Consider the following 18,847-nt stretch of genomic DNA (forward strand, 5'->3'; position numbering starts at 1 on the left):
ACAGTGGAATTAGGCTTAACATGTTACCTTTTATTGGTGCTCCAGCCTATACTTTAGTAACTAATCTTCCATATTTACTATCACTATTTTATAGTAACTTTTTTGAGTCCTATGTCATTCATGATTACTGACTTAATTGGTGATTACTTAAGAATTCTATTTTGCTTTATTATTCTGGTCACAATGTGCAGACAATGCATTTTTGATTTTTTCCCACTCAATGAAATAAAAAAGTCAACCAGATGATCTAAAAAGATCATATGGTTTTTACTCTGGCTAATTCATTTAACAGGCTATTAGGAGGCTCTACGTATTTGGAATGTAGTATATTTAGAATACAAAATCTCCTGAGTATTTGCTACTCTTATGATCTTTCCTAGCTTTTCCCTTTTCCAAGCTGACCATGGAATCTAGGGCTGCTGCACGTACTACAGAAGTGAATGAGTTAGTGATTTTTAATCATAGCATTGGGGCACTTTAGTATGTGGTAAAAGTCTTTGGTGGGTCATACTGTTCCTGGCTGCTTTCCTTTACCTTGCAGTGAAGTGGAGGGCGATTGGTGGTAATCTTTCAGAAGAGGAAGAATCTGGATGTCCTTAGTATGGTTTGTAAGCACTCCTCATTTTCTTGCCAAGAGTTAAGTGTATACAGATCTCCTAATAGCTGACCTTCCAGTTGACTGAATGGGATCATGTAAGAAAGACACCTGCTACGTTGTCCCAGTGAATAAGTTTCTCATACAATACAGAGGTCTGTGGACCCTCGAGAAAGAAACATTTATTACTTGGCACATCATTCAAATCTCTCTCTGTCTCTCTCTCTCACACACACACACACACACACGCACACACACACATATTCTTTAAACTCTGCCACTCATTTCAAAGTTTGTGAATTTTCAGTATGAAGTAAAATATGTAAAAAAATCTTTTTATTCTATATTGTACACTATATTATGAAATAATAAAAACATCTAGGAGAAATTAGACATGTAACAACTTTAGAAGAAAAGAAGCATACACTGCTCTACTAAAAGTACAAAAAAATTAGCCGGGCGTGGTGATGGGCGCCTGTAGTCCCAGCTACTCCGGAGGCTGAGGCAGGAGAATGGCGTGAACCCGGGAGGCGGAGCTTGCAGTGAGCCGAGATTGCGCCACTGCAATCCAGCCTGGGCAACAGAGAGAGACTCGGTCTCAAAAAAAACCAAAAAAAACAAAAAAAATTAAGCATACACTTTTGAATGTAGGAGTCATATTTTAAACACAAAATGATTGTATTTTCAAGGGAAAGTAAACTTTATAATTTAAAACATGGAAAAAGTGACATAAAATACATTTATAATCACAGAGTAAGAATAAAAAGGTGAAATCCACAGATTATTGACAATGTTCTGCAAAGTCATCTCTGTGTTCTTTCATCTAGTCTAGTTTTTAATGGCTTCAAAGGAGCATCTAAAGATATTTCTGGATAATTTTACTCTCATAAATAGGTAGATAGTAATGCTGGCATTCACTTATAAGTCTCAAACAGCAAAGTAAATAAAGCTTTTAAAGCATCTTCCTTCACTTTTCAATCGTTCTCTTCTTTAGTTCTGTTCCCTTCTCATAGTTTTCCTCTCCACTCATGTCCAGTTTCAAAATATTAAATATAAAACCTTTTCAACTCTTGTTCTTAGAAGAGAATTCCTGATGTTACAAGGAAGAAAGTAAGTCTTCAACTATTAAGATTTCTGAGTTTTAATTCCGTAGCCACTTTGTAATGGCAAACTAAAATTTTAGGGACTGGGATGATCATGTTGTAAACTTAAGTGGTCATAAAAACAACTTTACTAATATTATTATTCCAATGATTCCCGTTGATGCCTCCGATGGCTCGGGAAAGTTCTTACACCGCCCCTGTAGTATATGGAAAAGGAAAACAAAACAAAACACAAAACAAAAACAACAACAAAACCCTCAAAGCCTGTTTAAAATGGCTCGAAGTACCCTTTTAAAGACAGAACCCCAGAGAAAAACGCTGCCAATTCGTTGCTTTATTGTTCCCTGCCTGGGGACCTCAATAGCCTTTTCCATTAACCTTCCCTTCTTACGCAACGGTTAATGACTTTGGGGGTTGTTTTGCTTTTTGTTTCTGCTGAGTCACTAAATTTTGCCTCTTTGTCCCCAGGTGCTGCTCAGCATAAAAGTTAAAAGTGCAATTCAGGAAGTACTGGGATTCTGTGTAGAGCCGAGGAAACCATTTCCCTAAGAGAAGCTCTGTTCCTTGGCTTATCCTTCCTTCCCGGGAAGGAAGCTTCCGAGGAACGAAGGGAGAAGCTTTGTTTTGCCTGCAGAAGCAGCCCTGTGCTCGGTTGAGGGTTCTCAGCTGGCTGTGAACTGCGGAGCATTGTAGGCGCCTGGCTGGCTCAGCCCAATGCAGAAGTCTCTCCCTCTCCAAAGACCCAAATCCCCACAGAACCAGCTTCGAGTTACTTTCCCTTCAAGGGGATTAAAATAATTGTGATTTGTGGCGCTCTCCGTTCGCGGTGGTATTTTCCTGTTGTGTTAAATGCCTCTTATTAAGTAATAGATGTGATTTATGTGGACGACGAAGGGGTGTGTGGTGGATTCGGTGATTAATCAGTGAATTCCCATCCGCTGGCATCTCTCACTGCCCCTCTTGCGTGATGTAAGATCAGACGTACCCTGCATTGAAAAGTCAAGACACACGGGCGGCTCGCTCGCGCTCACACACGCTCTGCCTCCTCTCTCCCGCACGCGCGCATCCCTCCACCTTCCACATCCTGCTCCAGGCAGGAGAAGGCTGACTGGCTGGACTCATTGAGCTGAAGAATTTCCAGTGACATTTGTAAATGACGCCGCTCGATTCCGGGCTCCAAGCGGCCGCTGCCGCCGCCGCCGCCGCCGGGCCGAAGGTGCCGCCGAGCAGTCTCCAGCGCAGGCTTCCTTACCGGGCGACCACAATGTCCGAGTTTCTCCTCGCCTTACTCACTCTCTCGGGATTATTGCCGATCGCCAGGGTGCTGACCGTGGGAGCCGACCGAGGTAAGGAGAACACCTCCCCGCTCCCCTCCCCTGACTTCCTTGGCTTTCCTGCTGGGCGATGCTTGCAGATAAGTGAGTGTGAAACTTAAGTCCTTGCAGCTCCGCTCCCCGGGACCGGGTGACCACCGTGCGCTGGCCCTGTGCGGGGGTGAGAGGTGCGGTGCGGGATTTCTGAACCAAGTGCCTGAATCCTCGGCACCCCCACAGCTTTTCCCTTTGGCCGTTTCCCGGTCCCCATTTTGTCCCCTCCGGGAGTGTGTGCACTTGGCTGTGCGCTTCTGTCCGCGCATCCTAAGCGCTGCAGATGTTGGAATGAGAATTCGCATTTCCGAAAGACTTCCCTCCGCGATGGCCCTCAACTGCGAGCTTTTGCGAGCTCCAGGTTCTCCGCGTTAAGCGTGTCCGCTCTCAACTTAGCTCCCAGGTTAACTTCCTTACCTGCTGCATTCGAGGTCCGTGGAGCGGCGAAAGCGCCGATTCAAGCCCCTTTCGTTTCTATAGCCCCTTCCTGGGGGCAGACTGGGGTCAGAGTCCTGTCATCAGCAGAGAGGCTTTTAGGACGATTCCGGGCGCACGCACCTGCTTGAACTTGACTTTTCGATTATGAGGGTCTGTGACACAGCCCAGGTGCTCTGAGGGGCTAACCCACCCCTGGAGTGCCTCTCTCCAGTCTGGCGCTTTGCTTTTCCTTTTTCTCCAAGCAGCTGGTGAATGGTAGAAGTTTAGAAGGGAATGGATATGGGGAGCAGAGGAGAAAGGAGGTAGGAATTAGAAAAAGCCGGGATTCTATAAACTTTTCATCTGGAAAATCAAGAATCCCTGTGCGAGTTTAATAATCTTTGACAACAGATGCACTGGTGAAAAAGGGAGGAAAATACTAGATGAATATTTGGGGCACTGGCCCTGGCCTTGGAATGGTTAACTGGTTAAAGTAAAATCAGAAGTATCATAGATTTTTTTTAAATCAGAAAATGAGCTTATATTGACTGGTATAGTTCAGCTTTTTAGTTTAAATAAGAGAGAGAGAGAGAGAGAGAGAGAGAGAAAGAAACCCAGATCCCAATGCCAAGCAAATAGGCAGAATGTTGCATTGGGAGATTTAGTTATTGTATTTACATGAAGCAGATTATGAATTGACAAAAAATATTGCTTCATTATAGGAAAGAACAGGGGAATGAACTGCAGTGTTTCTATTCAACCTGCTGTTGGCAGCCAGATTCTAGCCTTTATAACATACCCACACGTGTTATTTCCTCTACCAGTGGTGGGACTAATCTGAGTTCCTTTAGGAAATCTGACACTTACTGGTGATAATCTTTTAAGCATATCATTGCCACCTAACCGTAGCTTCTGAACTTGCTCAACTTGCCTTGAAGTTGGTGTGGCATGGTTGGAAACTATACTGATGAAATGGAAGCACATAGCTCGCCTTGAAATGATGATGTCTTTGATCTGGAACAATCAGCTCTCAACCTTTCTTAGGAAAAATGTTTGAAGTTGGACCAGAGCAGATGAACAGAATGGAGATTTTCAGCCCAGTGTGCTAGCAAAATATAATGGTACTGGCAGACTACTGCTATTGGGCTCTTCCTGATTGAGTCTCCAATCTCCAGAAATTTGACTTCATCTAAAGCTGAGTTCTCAATGCTTTTGTATACATTTATGAGGATAGAACTACTGCTACCATGATTGGAGTAAATATCTGAAGAGAATTTTATATAGAACATAAAAAATACAGACCCCACAACTTTCTTCTGAGATAGAATATTAAATAACTAAGAGGATTATATTTGGTGCCAATTTAGTTTCATGAGGGAGAGGAACATCTAAGATAGAAGCAGAGCACATGGTAAACGATTGCTAGTTTTTTTCTAAAAAATGAAATAATGTCGTGTTGTATCACCACGTCCACATGAAGTAGTATATCAGATAGCACAAGTAAAAATAATTGTAGACCAGCACTTTGCCACTATTATATATTTAACACACTTTCAAAACTGTTAGCAAAGAGCTAAAATTCTCACAGTTACCAAAAGTGAAAAGGATGGGCCCCATTTGGAAAAAGGAATTTTAAAGAGAGAAATCTTGTTGAAAGTTAAGAAAGAAAGTGTTACTGCATTATGACAAGCTTCCCTCACTAATATGCTGAAACAGAAGATATGGGAATATAAACTCAAGAAAGAGGTTAATGAGATGTAACTTTCTGCACAGGCTTATGTCAATCGTCCTTGAATAACAGAACAGGCATGTGAATTATACAGATGCGTTTTGTAGTGCAAGAGCTAACTGCTTGACAAAAAATGAGAATTCACATTTAGGTTCTACGTGTACTTATTGTGTAATAGGTAGCTTCTCAAACTGTATGAACTATATCGGAAGTGTTTGTATTACCTTCTAGCTGTGTTTTTCCTTTATACATTCATAAGTTCAAACATTGTATTAAATAGAAAAAGGCTTGAAACTAACTCGTATGTTTATGTTCAAACCATATACGTGCACTTGTCTTTTAATTCCTTATTGTTTATTTTATTAGTTTATATTGATTCTATATAGAGCTAAACTAATGTACATGTAAGTTTTTATTACATTCTATCACATCTTAAAAAGGAAACATCTTTGTAACTCTTAACAGCCAAAATTGGAAGATAAATCAGATTCACTTAGAATCAACTAATTTGTCATATAACAATGTCATATCATATCAAAGTATTGCTTGATAAGGATTAAAACTTAAAAGGAAGTATATCTTAAAGTGTCAAATTTTCTGAAAAGAAAAGGGATTGAGAGGCCTAATGCTAGTCTCTGTTAAATTCTCGAGTATGATACAATGTGGAGACACATTTCCAAATAATTAAAGTTCATGCTGTTATAGTTATTTTAAGGTATCTGTATAGAAAACCATCGAACAATGGCAATTAAATGTATATCAAAATTTTAATCTCCCCTCAAAGAAGAATGAACTGCGATTTATGTCTCTTCATATGCCACAAATAACATTAAAGTTTTGTTTTGAAGAGGTTGCTAATCTTTGAATTTGTTCTCTTTCTCTCTTCTCAAGCTCAAATTTAAACTGAGTGAGAGAGAAAAGAGAAAATGGAAAAGGTAAAGAAAGAATTTAAATGTGCTAAAACAATAAGAAAGAATGTGAATTGCAGAAAACAGAATTCAGGAGGAAAAATGGAGTTAAGAGAAAGCTGAAGATAAATTTAGGAAAAAGATGAATGGATGGATGGATGGATGGATGGACGGATGGATGGATTCTGCCATACATCAGAATCTGAATCAGTATTTCTTGAATAGGTTAAAATATCTTTAGACAAAATAATTTCTTAAAATGTTTTTATCTCGTTATTAAAAACATTATATGAAAATATTTACAGTATAAAAATAATTTAAGGAAAGTGCCACCAGTGTGAATCTGAATATAATTAGACCTCTAAGAATGGAGAGAGACATGAGAATATTGCAGAAAAATTAAATATTAACTGTGCTAGAATTACAAATATGGAAGTGATTTTTTAAAAATGTAAGTGAAGGTAAAGGAAATTTTCTTAGAAAGGGTGCTAGATGAGTGATATGGTTAATGTATTCTTAGGACTTAGATGACACTTTCTAAATGCTGCTTGTTTTTCAAGGTGGAGGTATGCAGAAATACTTAGTTTGCAAATCTATTGGATCCAGGACATTAGTTTCTTGCCAGTTACCTTGTCAATTTCTTTTCTCAGCCCAGGGGATATCATAAAAATCAGCTCCATTTAAAGTCACCTGAACTGAACAGGACTTGGTCTTCTACAAGGATTATGATGTTGAGGGAACTTTATGTCTTCTCTCCATTCTATATATGGATCCAGTTTTTTATGTTTCTGCCATTAATTTTTGTATCTTAATGTGAAATGTGCAACTCTCCCTCCCTTTCCTTCAGCATTTTCCTGGTTATAGGAATTCTGCGTAGTAAAAAGTACCAATCAAACATACTGATAGATTTCTCTATCTTCTGTGGCTGTCTGTCAAAACAATTCTTGTACAAAGGAAACACTTGTCTTCATTCTAGATAGATGCATTCAAAGAAAGTAGAATTAATCCTAAAAGTTAAACATGCCTGTGCCAACATGATATCATTCGTCAAACTAAGTTAGTAGTAAGTGGAACCCAACTATACAATTGCCCCCAACCCCGTTTTTAATCTCTCTCTGTGTGTGTTTATGTGTGTCTGTATATCTGCTTTAAAATGGCTTTCCTTGGCACAAACGCCATTAAAAATACCACTCTGGCTTGAAAATTGGTGATGGTTTTTATGAATGAAACTTTTGCTTTTGAAAACTCCAGATAAACATGTCTATTTATCTGGACAAAAAAAAAAGTGAAATGAAAAAAATTTTAAATTATTTTTTGACTCATAGCATATAATATTCTAATACATTTCGATATAACAAGTATTTTGTTTTAACAGAATCTGACTGTGTGGCAGAAACACGTGTCAAAATTATCTGCTTTTGAAATGAATATAATTATGGTATACCTAATGCTTATAATTTGAAGCAATACATTTAGTAGCAGAATGCTAAAGAAAATAAAGCCAAAGATTGAGTTCCATTATGAATTAATCAGAATATATGCTCAGCCAAACTCCTATGAGAAAATATCTATGTCTACCTTAGATAGTTTTAAAACTTTTCTTAAATTTCTTCAAGAAACCTGGCTTCCCCTATATAATCCAAGAATAATGACCAAAACTATCTTGATGCATAGAAAGGTCAAATAAGAAGGTTTTTCTTTTGGTTTTGGCAGAGGAGGGGAGAGAGTAGGGAAAATTAGCTAATCAAACAGAAAAATGTCAAGGGATGCTTTTTATTTTCTTCTGTGGAGTTGCTATACATTTTCACATGGATAGCTATTCCCAAATTTAACCTGTGTCACAAACCACTGTCTAGAGACATAGAAATGAAATTGCAACACAGCAATCACAAATTGTATAGTCTATAGGCCTTGGGAACATTCTCCAGTTATTTTATTTTGGACGGAGATTTTTAAAACTTATTAGTTTTTTGGGATAAAATATTATTTAAACAGTAAATAAGATAAAAAATGAAAATATCTCTAAAAATAATTTGAGTTTTTAAAAGTTGGTTTTTGGACTAATTTCCATATGTGAGTTCCACTGGCACAGAATGAGTGTCTTTATGTCACTCACTCAATTTTGAAAAGTATTATACTTGCAATAGTATTGAATCTCTGTTCTGGCTCTTCAGTCCTCTCTCATTTGAATAACATGTCAATCTCACCAAGTACATATGAACCCTCTATTTTAGAGAAAGGAGAATGAAGGATTCAGGAGATTCTGCCATTCAGCACAACAAGTAAGCTTACATCTTCAAAACGTATATGCTGTTTTTTTTTCTGTTTGTCTTCTATAATCTGCCCTCACAATTTCAAATCTATATTTTCCTCTTCATAAATGATCAGATGGCCTCCCTTTTTCCCCTGGCATAATTACAAGGCCAAGTTAGAAAATATGTATTATGTATTGCTCTGTTCTAAATTGAGTGATATTAAAATGTAGAGTCAGTCTCACTCTCTCCATCTCTCTTTCTCTCCATCCTTTCGATTTAGGCTATCTCTATACAAGCCCACATATTTTGACTGAGCTCCCTGACTAAACTAATTGATGAAACTGACTAGTAACTAAATGGAAATCAAAACTATTAAATAATAGCCATACATCCTGTAAAAAAAAAAAGTAAGACTGGTCTTGCAGGAAAAGCCTAAATTGAGATTCTATGAAGAAACAATAACAACAACATATTTCCCTGAAAGAATTATGCAACATATTTCTAGTTTGCAGAGCAAATCATATGTGCTTTTGCTGTTGTGTCTCTCATACTAGGCAAATGAAATATTTTTGGTAGTAACTACATATTTATATAATGGGGTATTATACAAGTTTAAAACACTATTAGAAAATAAATAAGTATTCTGAATTCATTTGTACTCAAAGAGAATTAACTATATTGAAAGTGGAAATTTATTATTTTTCTTTTTGTCTTTACTTTTTAACTGAATTTGTATTTCTCCATTTTGTGAAACATTAAAAAAACTTAAATACATTCCAAAATGTGATTTCAAAGATTTTCTCTCAATAAAGAATATATATAGTGGAAATCATTCATAAATTGGACAACAGGATTAAATGCTCTTTTAAATATGACTATAATAATTTTCATATGCAGTCACATTAACTTAGTTTTAGTCTACAATTAGGTACCTAATTATGATTTTTAAAAATGCAATGGCATGAATAAATAAATGAGTATACCCACTTGTTGATCTTATTCCCTATTACTTCAAATTTGTAAGTATCCTTAGTGGAAAAGAGTAATGCTCATTTTGGAAATAATCATGTCTCAACATGATTGGGGTCTACTCAAGGGGGAGGGTGAGAGGAAGAAGAGGAGCAGAAAGGATAACTATTGGGCACTGGGCTTAACACCTGGGTGGTAAGATAATATGATCAACAAACCCTTGTTACACATGTTTACCTATGAAACAAACCTTCACATGTACCCCCAGATCTAAAATTAAAATTAAAAAAATCATGTTTTTCTATTGTTCAATAACTCTACTCATATTTGTTTAATAATGATGTATTGTCTACATTTGGGATTTCTTCTTAAATATTGCAGAATAGTTGTAAATACATAACGCTTTTCAAAGGTGTCTTTACCTTTAGAAAAGAAAGAAAATTAATTTTGATTAATACATTTGTACCACAGATTCATTTGTTTAATCTTATTTTTCTCAAATATAAGCTCATATATAAAAGTTTCTCAGATATAAGCTTGTGTATTTAAAAGTTTCCATTTAAACATGAATAATATTATAACTATATCCTTTACAGAAGTTGAGAAAGTACCTTTTCATATACAATTTCTTCCAACTTTGTTAAGAGAAAAATAACAACAACAAAAAAAAAACTTCTTGAAGAAGATAGATCATGTTGCCTTGCTAAGATACCGACATTACATTTCATCTCACAATACATTCTTATTAACAGTCAGACATCTCTTCCTTAGTTGCATACACCTCATTGTCCTGACTGGCTTAGCCTTCAGACCAAAGACAGGTATTGTTGAAACATGACCTCATTTTAGTCAAAAGAATATGTTTCTTCTTTAGGTAAGATCAAGGTACCACCTATCGTCTCTTGTTTTATTCTTGCAATCAATAGGACATCCCTTCCTAACTTTTCCGCATTGCATTGACATCCTTCAAGACTTCCAAGACTGCTTAACTTTAGAAATACGAATATATAATTCCTTAAGAATTTTTCTACCGCTGAGTTTTTCTTTAATGACGATTTGTCATCTTAGCCCTTTCTTCTTAAAATGAGAAAAGATAACTAACAATGAGTTTTGGGGAGAAATGAAACTTAGTTATGGTTGCTTTGTGTGTTCCTAGCATATCTTAAGATATTTGTGAGAAAGAAAAGCTGTAGGTGTAATGCTGATAACCGAAATGTGTTTAGAATCATCTGTTTTCTTTTGAAACTAGGATGTGTAAGGAAAGGAAGAAAAACAATGCCAAGAAAGAGAACTTTGATAGTCAGAATTTATTGAAGCTTCTGTCCACTACTGCTCAGATCAAGTGGCTGAGCTAATTAGAACCTTAAACTTTTGCTAAAATAGATATTATAGAGATTTAAAGATGATTCAGTTTTTAGATTATCTAAGACATTTTGTGCATTTCCAAAGCTTTTAATGGTATATTTTTATTGGGACAAAAATGTTAGAATAGCAAGTGTGCTTTATGGAAATATTCCACTTTATCCAACTCTATTAACTTTTAAGGCATTTTTTTCATGACTAAGATCTGGAAGTACAGTGATAATGACACCACCTCGTGAGTGAGATTCTTGCCTCATCAGGTGAAAGCACTACAGATTGTGCCCACTGGGCATCCATATTTTTGAGATTTTCATTAAGCATAATAACTACATCAGATTTGTAGATGGAATTACTAACTCAGAATTCAGGCACTCTTGCTGAGCGCCCTTGTATTGACGTCATTTCTAACACAAAGACTAGCAGTTCAGGAGCACTATATTGATGTCCTGTAATACAACAGCACACTAATCTTATTTGCAAGAAAATTTGATGACTATCCAACATGATTAACATTTAGAATATCTAAATCTAAATGTTGAATTTAGATATACTAAATATATTGATATTCAGAACTTAAACCTTCTCCTTTGTCTGTTGTTGTATTACACTCAATTCTACAGTTCCTTCTCCTAGCACGTTTTCTTCCTATTTTCACTTGCTAGTGATCTTGTCAAATATTTAGAAATTAATCTTGACAGTGAAAGAACCAACATCTTAGCACATTTTGACTTCCTTTGCTATTCTCATTGCTAGGAGAACATAAAGTAATGAAGGGCATGAGGGTTTTACCTTGTGTGTATTTTCATCTGGGTGTCTGTGAAAACACCACCAGAGTTTTACAGAAAATTGCTCCGACCCATTCTGAGAAGATAAACATAGCTATGACCCTAACGTTCTGTGAGTGCACAGAGTGTAATGTCTGTGAAAACACATCGTATCATGTATTGTATTATATAAATACCTATTATTTTATTAATTATATTATTTGCTTAATATAAGTTACTAATAGCAAGAAGCTCTTTACATTTTCAGCATACCTTCGCTTTTCATTCACGTTTTTTTCCTGCTGAATCACATGATCCTTGAAGCAACTCATATAGTTGGTGATCATTCATGTGTTTATTCACTCATTTGCCAAAGATGAGCAAATAAGTGGTAATCACTATTTTACATGGTTGGAATGAAGCAAGTGAACAAGGTAGACAATGTAACTGGGCTGATAGGGCTTTAGTGCAAGAGGAGACAGAAACAGCAAACAAATAAATAAATAACATCCTTGCTAAAAAGAAAGAAAAATAATGTAATGTGACTGAGGACAATGCAATTGGGAGTCGTAGTTATAATCGCAGAAGGCCTTGTTGAGTAAGTGACATATTTGGTAAAACTAAGTGACTAGAGGGGACAAGCTCTGAGTCATCTAGAGGGAGGAATTTTCTATGCAACCCTTGAGAGGAAGTTGTGATTTTGGTATTTTAAAGAAAGCAGGTCACTTTGTCTGAAATAAACTGTGTGTGTTTGGGAGAGAACAGAAGTAGAGAAAGCCATATTTACAGTGAAGTCAAATTAGGTCAGGTAGGGTCATGCAGATCAAAGTGAGGCATTTGAGTTTGGTTCTGATTTTGAGCAGCTATTGGCTGTCTAATCAGAGGTGAAAATGATGCAACTTACTTTTTAAAGAGATCATGCTTGGTCTGAAAAGAAGGACAAGAAGGGAAGTGATGAATCCAGTTCAGGGATTATCAAATTCATCCTGGAAAAGATGTTGATGGCTTGAATGAGGGAGTAGTAGTGGCAATAACGACAAGCTACAACAGAGATTTGCATTTTTAGTTTAGAAAGATTTTCTGTAAGAATGAATGCAGCACCATTCTATGTATTAGGGAGGATAGGCGTGAAATAAAGCTGCAAAAGATAATCTTTGGAGGAAAGGGTTAATATTCTAATCAGATAATAAATTATTTCAGACTATTTTAAATGGGTACATTCCATTTTGCAGTGCCTTTTATTGATTTGTGTAAAACATGGTTCACAATAAAAGTCACATGGTGGTCATATGTGGGCCCTGCAATATTGTTTACTTTCTTATTGCCTTTTCTTTTATATTTCAGAATTATTAATACCATATTTCCTAACACCCTGTGTTTACCTATGCCATGTCTGTAAAATGGAATTAATTGAGTCTGACTCACAGTATTCTTTAGGGAATTAGTTAAAATGATACACTTAGCAATGTTTTAAGCATTGGCAAGTATGGAAGCAATAATTTTGCTGTTATTTCTATCAACATAAACCAGCATAATAGCAAAAGAAACAGGCATTGGCCTATGAAGACTCATTTGGGTTTGTTTGTTGAAGAAATTTGCAGTGTTTTAAAGAAAGAGCTCCTTTTCAATTGTCCCTGAATTCTTGACATGATTGAGAAGAGTTTGTACTGACACTCAAGTTCCTGCTGATGAATATTTAATTAGGAAAAAGGGAAGAAATTGTAACAAAGCTATTATTGGCTGTATTCATCACCCTCCCTGGAAATTCCAAGAAAACTGTAGTAAAGGCCGGGCACGGTGGCTCATGCCTGTAATCCCACCACTTTGGGAGTCTGAGGTGGGCAGATCACCTAAAGGCAGGAGTTTGAGACCAACCTGGCCAACATGGTGAAACCCCGTCTCTACAAAAAATACAAAAATTAGCCAGGCATAGTTGCATGTGCCTGTAGTTCCAGCTACTCAGGAGGCTGAGGCAGGAGAATCACTTAAGCCTGGTAAGCAGAGGTTGCAGTGAGCAGAGATTGTGCCACAGCACTCCAACCTGAGCAACTAAGTGAGACTCTGTCTCAAAAAACAAACAAACAAAAAAACCTGTAGTAAAGAAGTGAGTGGTGAGGATCTGCCAGGTTAGGAGAACCTACCAGGTAAGAGTTTATGATATATGATTATTACCTGTTGGACAATTAGAGCCCTTGGATTATTCTTATGTATCTACACATTCATTGAATAAACATTGTAGTGCCTGACATGCTAACATGTACCAGTCTCAGTGTGGTTTGTAGACTCGGAGGCAGAAATAACCACCCTATTAAAACCAAAACTAGAAAATAAAAACACTAGCAATTGTACAACTTTGGATTGTCAAGGAAAGCTTGCTTGTGGATATGGATCAAACGGTTTGGGGTCTATTTAGTCCTTGTTGAAGCTAAAAAGGAAAGAGAGAGTGAGAGGCAAAGAAAGACAAAGGAGGAAAGTACTATAAAACTGATGGGAAGAAAAATATCACAGCCTAGAGAATATATGAAAAAAAAGAGAAAGGAATACACTATTTGAAGGAAATATTGTTACTGTTAAGCTGATTTAATTACCCTGAGTCCTAAGGTATTTGAAGATTGTTTTGGGATTTTGTTCCTATGATTTTTTTCGTTGCTCTGTTTTCTCTTTTGGTGCTTTCTCTCCTATTCTCTACTTTGAGAAAAAGTGAGAGTTTAGGTTTATAAGTTGATGTCCAAATCTGCATTTCAGAGTACCAGCTTAATCCCCAAAATATCTCACTCAGTTTGTTTTTAGGTTATGAAGAGCATCTAAACAGAGTGCCAAAAAGGCAGCTTGGAGTAATCAACCCTTTTAAACACTATTTAATTTATACTGCTGGACCTGCAGCATTGTGGAAGAATATACTTTACTTCAACCAGAGAAATTACCTTGGAAATGCTACATGATCATTATAAGTAATGTATAAGAAAATAACCTGCTTTCTTAGTTTTCAAGCATGGTGTGTTTTTAGACTTAAGGGAAGAGAAACTAAACATGCATTAGGTTAAAATGAAAAGAGATTCAAAGCTCAGGCATTTAAAATTTTAGAAATGCCTAAATAAAATATTGAAGCAAAAGATCTCAACTAATTTATTTGTTGTGTAAAGAGCTTACATGCAGGTTTGGTAGATATTTGCTAGATGCATGTGTAGAAATCTAATTTGTCACTTTAAGTTTACTTTTCATTCATGTTGTCAAACCCTCTTTGATAATTTGGCTCCACAATTTCAATGCTAAAATCAACATTATACCTTGAAATAAGTTAAATATGAAACACATACCAAAATTTTATTAAATTTTACAGTGACTGAACCAAATGAAATTTGAAGCTGGAGATTTTGCATTAATATTTAATTTGGGACTCACTGTAAATTTGTTTGCTGTGTACTTTAGCAGAGGGGTGCCAAATATTTGGAAATAAATTAATCTAAGTAAATAAAAACAGCAGAAAGGGGAAGGGTTACTTGTATATGTGTGAATACGAGGTATGATTTATGCCCCCTGACTGGAACTCTGCTCATATCACACCAAAGTCTGCTGAAGGGCTTTTTTCTTTCATAAGGAAAGTACTATGGGAACAGGTTCAAAATGAATATAAGGGAGTTATTTATATATTAGGTAAAGCACAAAAATGATAATTACTGACTGCACACTCACAGTTAAAGTCATTTGGGCAGGAAATGTTGACCCCTTGGAACAGACCATAAACCTGCTCTAAAGAGCCAAGGGAAATAACCAAAGCGTATTCAGATAGCTGTGAAGCTGGGGAGACACCTGAAAAATCTAGCAATAGCGTGAAAATCACTTAAGTAAAAAATAAACTTTCAGAGGCTGAAGCTATTTGAATTTACCAAGATTTAGAGATGAATGCCAAAGAGGATTAGTAAAATTCTTCCATGCAAAATACAACAGTAATGGCTCCATCACGACATTGTAAACCCAAGCCCAAGAGTCACTATGTAAGTGAGAGTTGAGTGCAATTTGTAATAAGAATAAAAACATTTCCTTAAAAAGCAAAGAAAAGAAAATCATATAAAGGAACCCGAAGTAGGAATCCTGCCCTTTTTCTTCCGTTCTGCAGGCAAAAGAAAATGATTGGCAACTTTTCTTCTATGGTTTCACAGAGAGAAATAGGGTTGACTGTGGCTTCTGAGATTCCTAGACTCAGAGGAAAAGGCTGCTTAAATTTCTTTGCTCATCATGTCAAGCAATGGCACTCAGACATATTTGACTGATCTTTATGGATTAAAAGTCAAGATATAGGGCAAGCTTTGCAAACACAAAAGCATATAGCAGCCAGGCTGGTCAGAAGATGATGTGGGTGACTTGTAAATTGGAGAAAATCCACACTGTCCAAAAGGGCAGCTGATATTCAACTTGAGCAGACTCTGGCCTTGAGTGAATGTGGGCCCAGGGTTACAGGCCTTTAAGACTGGCTGGGAATCTGAATTTTTATGGAAAATATCCTAAGTTTTAAATATTGCCTGTCAAGATAAAGCAGAAAACACATACACAGACTCTCTCTCTCTCTCTCTCTCTCTCTCTCTCTCTCTCTCACACACACACACACACACACACACACAAACACACACACACACAAATAAAAATCCATTGTGGGAACCAATAAAGCAAGTTGCTGGATTCAACATTGAGGCTAACAGCCTGTGGTTTACTATGCAACCCCTGAGTTGCCGATATCAATAGAAGGCTGGACTGGGTCACAGTGAAAACATGTTTTTACTTGGTGCACTGCAGGCAAAAGATGGCCCTAGAGAGCCGAGCATAATGACTAGATATTTTGACTGGGCCATTATGGCAGGATGTGGGTTCGGAAAGAAGAATACGAGGATGAATCCTGCATTCCTCCCCCTTGCTAAACGTAAAGCAGAATCGGGGGAGAGAACGTGGATGCAGAGAAAATCATTAATGACCCAGCAGAGGGTTAATGATATTAGACCCAATTGTGACTTAACATGGGATCATGTTTCTGAAAGTGCTCTAAGAAACAAAACTCTCTTAATACTAATGAAGAAATGCTAAGCGGAGATTTCAGCCTTAGTACTGCAGGGGCCTGGGGGAAAATATTCCGTGTGGGAAGTAACAGCACGTGGTTGAAACAACATTACAATGTCACACACACATTGTTAGTGAAATGTGGAAGGAAATAAAGAAAAGAAAAAAAGGGAGCAGAAGAAAAACACAGCAAAGGGAAGACAGCAGAGATATGATTCTGATAAGTAGACAAATTCTCATACTGAGATACAAATGAGATCACATTTAGGTTTGTATTTTATCTTTCTGTTCCTTGGGAAGCTGTGACTAAACAAGGGCCAACCGTGTGCTCTATTACCACACTCTGACTTCAGACTTCATACATGTGTTTCACATAAGAATTAGTTTATCCAAACTCATTATTTGATGAAGTATTTTTTTTAACTTTATATTTTGATATAATTTTAGACTTACGGAAAATTTGTAAGTCTAATACAGAGTTTCCATATACCCTTCAACCAATTCCCCAGATACTAACATAATACATAACTATAATACAATATTAAAACAAAAATGTAGCATTGGCAAGACAACATTATTAATGAGGGTATAGATTTTATTCATATTTTACCAGTTTTTTCCACTAATGACCTTCTATCCCAATATCCAATCCAGGATGCAATGTTCACTGCATTAAATTGTCATGCATCCTTTGATTCATCCAGTTGGTGAGAGTATCCGTCTTTCATTTACTTTTATAACCTGGGCTCATTTGAGGACTGCTGGTCAGTTCTTTAGTAACTGTCCTACAATTTGGCTTTGTCTAATGTTTTCTCATGATCAAATGGAAATTATGCATTCTTGTCACAAAGAGATGTGCCCTACTCAGTATACCCTTGGGAAATGCATGACAATATACCCTATTATTAGTTATGTTAATCTTGATCAATTGAGTGAGGTGATATCTTTCTCATTCTTTTTTTTTTTTTTTTTTTTTTGTGACAGACTCTCGCTCTGTCACCCAGGCTGGAGTTCAGTGTTGCGGTCTCAGCTCACTCCAACCTCCTCCTCCCAGGCTCTTGAGTAGCTGGGACTACAGGCATATGCAACCGCACCCAGATAATTTTTGTATTTTTAGTAGAAATAGACATTTCACCATGTTGTCCGGCTGGTCCCACACTCCTGACCTCAAATGATTCACCCGCCTTGGCCTCCCAAAGTGCTGGGATTACAGGTATAAGCTACTGTGCCCAGATGCATTCTTTCTACTATACGTTTATTAATTGGAATGCTTCTCTAAGGAAGAGCTGTCACTTCCCCCATATATATATAATATATATTATATATTACATATATATAATATATATATTATATATATTATATATTACATATATATAATATATATATTATATATATTATATATTACATATATATAATATATATATTATATATATGTAATATATATATATAGGTATAGACTCACACATATTTTATTTTTTGTGATATAATCTAGTACTATCACTGTTTATTTTCTCACTCAAATTGTTCCACCTTTGGCCACTGGGAGCTCTTTCAGTTTGCCTCCTCTACCCTTTGACATATCTTCAACCTTTTTTGAGCGCTTTCTTATTTTCTAACACTGCCAGATGTTCCAAGCTCATCTTGTATTTTTTTTCTCTGTTTGCAGCCTGGAATCAATCACTTCTCTAAAGCATTTCATAGGATGTTGAAATTTTACAGACTTCTAACTGAATGCACTCTCTTAAGTATCATAAGGTTATCTTAAAGGTGATAACCAATTGCAAGAACAATTCCTCCTTTAATATGTGTTACTGTTCCAAAAGAAATCATTTTGCTCATTACCTTATGTATTTCTATTTTTAATTTTTATGGATTCATAGTAGCTGTACATATTTATGGACACGTCATATTTTGATACAAATATACAATGTGTAATGATTGAAACTGGGTAATTGGGATTTTTATCACCTCAAACATTTATTATTTCTTTTTGTTGTCAACATTCCAAATCTTTCACTTTGAAATGTACAATAAATTATTAACTATAGTCACCCTATTGTGCTATCAAACACCAGATCTTTTTCTGTCTATCTAAATGTATGTTGTAATCATTAACCAGCTACTCTTCATTTCCCACCCTAGCACACCTTTCCCGGGCTTCAGTATCTATTGCTCTACTCTCTACCTTCATGAACTCCCACATATAAGTAATAACATGTGATACTTGCCTTTTTGGGCCTGGCTTATTTCCCTTTGTTTAATGCCCTCCAGTTCCATCTATGTTGCTGTAAATGACAGAATTGTATTATTTTGCATGACCGAATAATAT

General features: G+C 36.4%; 1 protein-coding gene across 3 annotated transcripts in view; it reads left to right on the top strand.

Moving 5' to 3' along the window:
- The first annotated feature begins 303 nt into the window (after positions 1 to 303).
- The window catches only part of LRP1B (LDL receptor related protein 1B), a 1,910,203-nt gene continuing 1,891,659 nt past the window's right edge, over positions 304 to 18,847 (top strand). For 2 of the 3 annotated variants that reach the window (XM_034954060.3, XM_034954061.3), the window contains exon 1: positions 304 to 3,044. In XM_034954060.3, the coding sequence (XP_034809951.2) occupies positions 2,852 to 3,044 (193 nt within the window). In that variant the 5' untranslated portion in view covers positions 304 to 2,851. The remainder of the gene's footprint in view (positions 3,045 to 18,847) is intronic. The other variant, XM_003822825.6, reaches the window with a different exon arrangement.

The sequence above is a fragment of the Pan paniscus genome, chromosome 13 (genome assembly GCF_029289425.2).
Source record: "Pan paniscus chromosome 13, NHGRI_mPanPan1-v2.0_pri, whole genome shotgun sequence".
NCBI classification, from domain to species: domain Eukaryota; kingdom Metazoa; phylum Chordata; class Mammalia; order Primates; family Hominidae; genus Pan; species Pan paniscus.